The sequence below is a fragment of the Meriones unguiculatus genome, chromosome 11 (genome assembly GCF_030254825.1).
Source record: "Meriones unguiculatus strain TT.TT164.6M chromosome 11, Bangor_MerUng_6.1, whole genome shotgun sequence".
In the NCBI taxonomy this organism is placed as follows: domain Eukaryota; kingdom Metazoa; phylum Chordata; class Mammalia; order Rodentia; family Muridae; genus Meriones; species Meriones unguiculatus.
The window spans coordinates 93659418-93665635 of record NC_083359.1 but is presented as its reverse complement, the minus strand read 5'-3'; the positions used below and the strand labels follow the sequence as shown (position 1 = coordinate 93665635).

At 38.9% G+C, this 6218-nt stretch overlaps 1 protein-coding gene across 1 annotated transcript; it reads right to left on the bottom strand.

Moving 5' to 3' along the window:
* Window positions 1-1869: 1869 nt before the first annotated feature.
* Window positions 1870-2811, bottom strand: LOC110565356 (olfactory receptor 10J3-like). Its single transcript, XM_021663031.2, has one exon. The coding sequence runs from the start codon at window positions 2809-2811 to the stop codon at window positions 1870-1872; it is 942 nt and encodes a 313-aa protein (XP_021518706.2).
* Between the last annotated feature and the right edge of the window lie 3407 nt (window positions 2812-6218).

The window sequence follows — 6218 nt, the reverse complement described above, 5'->3', positions numbered from 1 at the left end:
TCCCCTCCTATGCTGTATTGTAATCTAAAGTGGGGATTAGAAAAAACTTCTGAAAATTAACCAAACAAAAATTTAGGAATACCTTTATGGTTTAGTGAAGTTTTGGACTTCTATTCATTAATAAATATTACCTAAATTATAGTTAAAGTGCTAACATTTGTAAAAACCACACTTTTCTAAAGTTTAAATTCACCCTAAAAATAAACTGTACTTATATTGGGTTCTTTTCACTTTACTTCTGTGTTGAAAGTAAGAAAAAAACATATAAACCTTTTTTCTTCTATTTATGATATTATAATTTTCTTACATCATTTCTCTCTGTCTTCAAACCCTTCCATATACTCCTCTTTGCTCTCTTTCAAATTGATGGCCTAATTTTTGTATTCACATGTATTCAGTTAAAAACAATTTTACATATATATTGTTTTCACAATTAACACATACATATATTTTCCTAAATATAACCTGTACTTTCTGTACAATATACTTCTATATACGCTTCTGGGGCTGACCATTTGGGATTGGATATCCTGGGTAAGACTGTTGCTCTAGCTCTCAGCATTCCTTAATTGCCTGTAGTTCTCAGCATAGGGTAGAGGCCTCATGGCCTTTACCCCATCCCCTTTGGCACGTCTATATGTGTTGTCCTTTTTCAGCTCATGTTTAGGTTCATTTTGGTGAAACTTTAGCTGTTTGGCTGCTGACAATTCTAAGAGACACGGAAAACACCCTGAAACTCTGAATCTTATACTTTCTTTTCCTTCTTCTACAATGTTGCCTGAGTCTTAGGTTTGGAAGATGGTTTGTAGATGTACCCTTTGGGACTGAGCTCCATATTGCTGTTCTATTTATACTAGCTAGGAAATGAAAATATCATGCTTGTCCTTCAACTTACGGAATGAATGACAAAAATGTTGTGTGTGTACTTTAAGAAATACTACTCATTTGTGAAGAAGAATGAAACCATGGAATTTTGCAGGTAAATGGATGGAACTACAAAAGATCATATTCAGTGAGCTAACAGGTCCAGAAAGACAAATGTTCATATTCTCTCTCACTGTAAGCTCTTAGCTTCTAATCTTCAGATACATACATAGTCTTCACACACACACCCCCTTAAGGAAACATCTCTTTGTAACAGACAAAATCTATTACAGAAAACCACAATTGATCAAAACATGTTCAACTTTTGACAGGGCCTCCATTTCTGGTCTGTGCTCTCAGCTAGAAATCTCGGGACTATGAAGAGCACACCTCTTTTGTAGCTGACACCTTTTCTTTTCCTATGTGCACTCACTATTCTTAGGTCAATAGAACTCTTTCATCTTCTTAGAAGGTGTGCTTCCAGAGATTTGAAGTTACCCTGATTAGGATAATGTATTAGCAAATCACAAAAACACAATGCAAAACTGTTTCTATAGAAAGCTGTAGACTTTTCTGTCTTCTCACTTAGTTATCACAAAGGCTACACATTCACACCTTTACCAAAGAAATTTTGTCATGTTGTGTTCAAAATAATTTATTCATGTCTTTTAGTACCCTGCTAGACTTTGAGTCTTCCTTCATTTGTGTAAATAACCAAACACATTGTAAGATATATGTAGTCACAAGCAAATACATATAAAGTGTGCATATTCACACACTGAGGTTTGAATAGCACAGGTGTGCAAATTTTTCTACCACCTATTTCTATGTATGCTTAGAGAAGGACCCAAATAAATATTCCTACTTGAGAAAGAAGCTACTGTTTTATCAATCATTTCAAACTCAGTTGTTTTCTTGACCCTATATATAATTAGATTATTGAAATAGCAGAAAAATAAATTCATACTCATAGCATCAGAGAAAATGTCTTTAAGGAATGCCCTATTAAGAGGAAAGAGGCCTAAGACCCACTGCCTTTCTTAGAGCCTCTTTGACCTCCTTGTTTCTCAAACTGTATACCACTGGGTTTAGTAGAGGAGTGATGACAGTATAAGTCACTGAGATGAGCCTGTCCTGCCCCAAAGAACTCTGGGCTTTGGGTTTGAGGTAAATGATTGAGGCACAGCCATAGTGGATGATGACCACCGTGAGGTGGGAGGCACATGTAGCAAAGGCCTTCTTCCGACCTTCAGCTGAGGCAATCTTAAGGATGGTGGAGATGATGACAACGTATGAGATAAAGACAAGGCCCATGGGTAAGACAAGGACACAGACACTGACAACAAAGTTGATGATTTCATTGATGGTGGTATCTGTGCAGGCCAGCTTCAGCAGGGGTCTCACATCACAGAAGAAGTGGGCAATAACAACACCATCACAGAAGGGCAGTCTAAACACTGATGTAACCTGGACAATAGCCATGCTCAGGCCAATTCCCAGTGACCCAGATGCCAAGAGGACACAGGCCTTCTTACCCATGATGACTGAATACCTTAGAGGATTGCAGATGGCCACATACCGGTCATAACCCATTGCTGTGAGAAGAAAACAGTTGTTGATGCCAAAAGTTAGATAAAAGAAGAGCTGGGTAGCACAACCTTGGATATCTATGGCCTGGTAAGGATTAAGGAGGCCAGCGAGCATACGAGGAATGATGGCAATGGTATAGAAAGTCTCAGAGATGGAGAGCATGCTCAGAAAAAAGTACATGGGTGTATGGAGATGACGGTCCAGGCGAATAATTGTCACAATGATCACGTTGCCAGACAGAGTCAAAAGGTATAATATTAGAAAAACAATAAAGAAACCAAGCCTGTGCTGCCAACCAAAGCTGGAAAAACCTTCAAAGAGAAACTCTGTCACAACGGTGGAGTTTTTCTTTGGCATTGAGGCACTTGTAGGCTTCAGGGAGCTGGGCAAAGGGAAGAATGTTATGATGAGTCAAACACAAAACAGAGTAGGTAGGACCAATACCTTTTGTAAAGAGCATGTCCAGTTAAGACAGTGTTCTGGACCCCAGCATCATCAGGACTCAGCTATTGGTACCTTGTTTAGCCTTCTTCTGTGCAATCCCTCTTTTGTGGTAGTATAGAGTAGTTAGAAGAGAACCTGTGGTTTAAGGACTGAGAGAGAGAAAACAATGATACATAAAGTCTAGTTAAAGTGACAGTGCCCTGATTTCAATTTTTCAACCATATAGCCAGAAAATTTGATTGCTAAAACATCTGACAATTCTATCTTTAAATTTTAAGAATCTTTTTTTCTGTACTGATATCATCATTTTATATCCAAGATTTTTAGTTTGTCCAAACCATCCCCAACTCTTGCTATATCTTTATGGTGAGGTTGTGGAGAAAGGAGAACACCCCTCCATTGCTGGCAGTAGTGTAAACTTTTACAACCATTTTTGAAATCAATCTGGAGCTTTCTTAGAAAATTTGAAATAACTTTACCTCAAGAGCCAGCTATACTTCTCCTGGGTATATAGCCAAAAGATGCTCTACCATACAACAAGGACGCTTGCTCAACTATGTTCATAGCCACTTTGTTAGTAATACCCAGACTCTGGATACAACCAAGATGTCTCTCAACTGAAGAATGCCGCACATTTACACAACTGAATACTACTCAGCTCTTAAAAACAAAGAAATCGTGAAATTTTCAGGCAAATGGATGGAACCAGAAAATATCATCCTAAATGGGATGAGGTAAACCAGGCCCATAAAAACACACATAGTATGTACTCATTTATAAGTGAATTTTAGCCATATGGTACAAGATAAGCATACTATGAGGCACAGACCCAAAGAAGGTAAGTAATAAGGAGGACCCAAGTGAAGATGTATAAATCTCACTAGGAAGGGAACATAGAGTAGACAGAGGTAATGGCGGAAGAGAGGAAACAAGGCAAGAGAGGGCACACATCCAGTTAAGAGGGTGGAGATCAGACCTGAGAGCAAGTGAGAGAGGACAGAGTCTTGTAGAGAAGAGAGAAGATGGGATTGGGGATATCTCTGTGACAATCTGGAGACCTAAGTCAAGGTAAACTCCTAGGAAGATATGAGGGGGACTCAAAGGAGACTCTCAGTAGCAGAGACCATAGAGACTGAAGAGGACATCCTCTAACTAGACTAGTCTTCTAGTAAAGGGCAGGTAACACCAACCCACCCACAAAAACTTCAACCCAAGTTTACCCTACCTATGACATGTGCAGGGAGAAAGACAGCGCTGATAGAGCAGAGATTGAGGGAATGCCCAACTGATGACTGACCCAACCAAAGACCCACCCTATTGGAGAGTGCCAGCCCCTGACAAGATGAATGATACTCTGCTAAGCTTGGAGACAGGAGCCTGTCAGAATTGTCCTCTGAGAGTCTCTACCCAGCAGTGTCTCAAAACAGATGCTGAGACACACATGCAAACTTTGGTAGATGTGTAGGCAGTCTTGGGAAATAGCGGGTAGAAAGGGAAAAGGACCTGAAAGTGACAGGAGCTCCACAACAAAACAAAACAAAAACAAAAACAAACAACGCTCCCCCGACACACACAACAGAAGTAACTAACCAGGGCCCAGAGGGGTTTGCTGAAGCGTCAACCAAGGACCATTCATGAACTGGACCTAGGCCCCTAACAAAGATTTAGCAGATGGGAAGCTTAGGCTTTAATTGGGTAGACTAATAAGTAAAGTGGGGACTCACTTGCTAGGTTTAAATCACTTTCCCCTGGCAGGACTGTCTTGACAGGCCACAGGTGTAGGTGAGATGTTCATTCCTGATGGAACTTGATGAGCTGTGGTGGATGGGGAAGGGAGCTCACATTTTCTGAGGAAAGGGGAGAGAGTGAGACTCGGAAGGGAGAAAAGAAGGATATACAAAGATGTAAAGTGAATAAAATAAATAAATGAGGAGGAAAGTGGTCTGCTGTAAGCAAGTAACCAACTCCTTATGCTGTGGATTTTCCTTTCCCAAGTGACTAGTGATAAGGAATAACTTTCTGTACACTTGAGTTGAAAACAGAACTTTTAAATGGTAGACTCATACATATTTGCATTCATTGTGGCTCAGTGCATAAACAACTTATGAAATCTACTTAGATGTCCCTAGACATAAGCTTGAGAAATAAAAACATGGCATTCATATAGAACAAAATGCTATCCAGCATTAAAGGAAGGAAATACTGCATTTGCAATGTAATGGATAAACATGGATTATAATAGAATATTTTAAATGGGTGACTCATAAAAGAACAAATACTGCATGGTTTCGTTTATATGAGGTTCTTAAAAGTGTCAAATGATAAGAGCAAAGAATGGTATTTACCAGACTGTAAGACCAGGGACTTATGGGGTGATAATTCAACTGCTATAATATTTTAGTTCTACAACATGAATTGGGTTTTCATATCAGCCCTACTGAATAGTGCACATACTTGATGATCTTGCATTGCCAATTTAATATTTGTTAAAGGTTTTGATCTCATGTTAAGTGTTTTTCTACCAACACAAGGGGGAAAAAATCAACAGTCACAAGGAAATCCTTGAAAGTGATAAATATGCCTTTGCTTGGTAGTGGTGATGTCATGAAACAATGGGTATGGTCAAACATGTCACATGCATATATCAAATACATCCAGTTTAGTAGGTATACATTATCGTTGGTAAAACTGTTTTGTTTTTACTTTCTGATAAAATAGTTTAAACAAATCAAAACATGACTTCTTGACTATTGGAGAATTAGATGTAGGTCATGGGAAAAGCAGTTGAGATAATAAATATGACCAGCTCTTTATTTCTTCCCTTACACATCTTGAATTATGACTCCTGGGACCAAATGAACACTTACTAGTGAAATATAAAAGTCATCAGAGATTGACCGTTTTTTCATCCTAACAGCTATACTCAATGGTAAGTTCCCTGAAAAAAATTCTAAGATGACTTTTCTACAGGACCCTACCTTAGTCTCCATTGTCTTCATGCCTGGCACCCAACACCCACTGACATCCTGAAATATTGAAAAAAAGTTGCATGTCTGCAACCCTGTCTTCCCAGAGAGCCTGCAGCAACAATCCTCTCACAGCACAAAACATGGTATAAGGCAGTATAGGAATTCCTGAATTCTAGCCCCCAAAAGAAAGAGCATAAATGAGCCTGGAGTTATCCTTTTAAAGAGGAAGTGAACACCACAAAGGGAAAATTCATTTAAATCACAGAAATAACGACGATCCGATGTTCATTTTATTTTTTCATTCCATGCTATATTAGGGGAAAGAAAGGAGGTAGCCCATCTATACATTTT

Coding starts and splice junctions, on each gene's coding strand:
- LOC110565356 (XM_021663031.2), bottom strand. CDS start 2,811: ATGCCAAAGAAAAACTCCACCGTTGTGACAGAGTTTCTCTTTGAAGGT.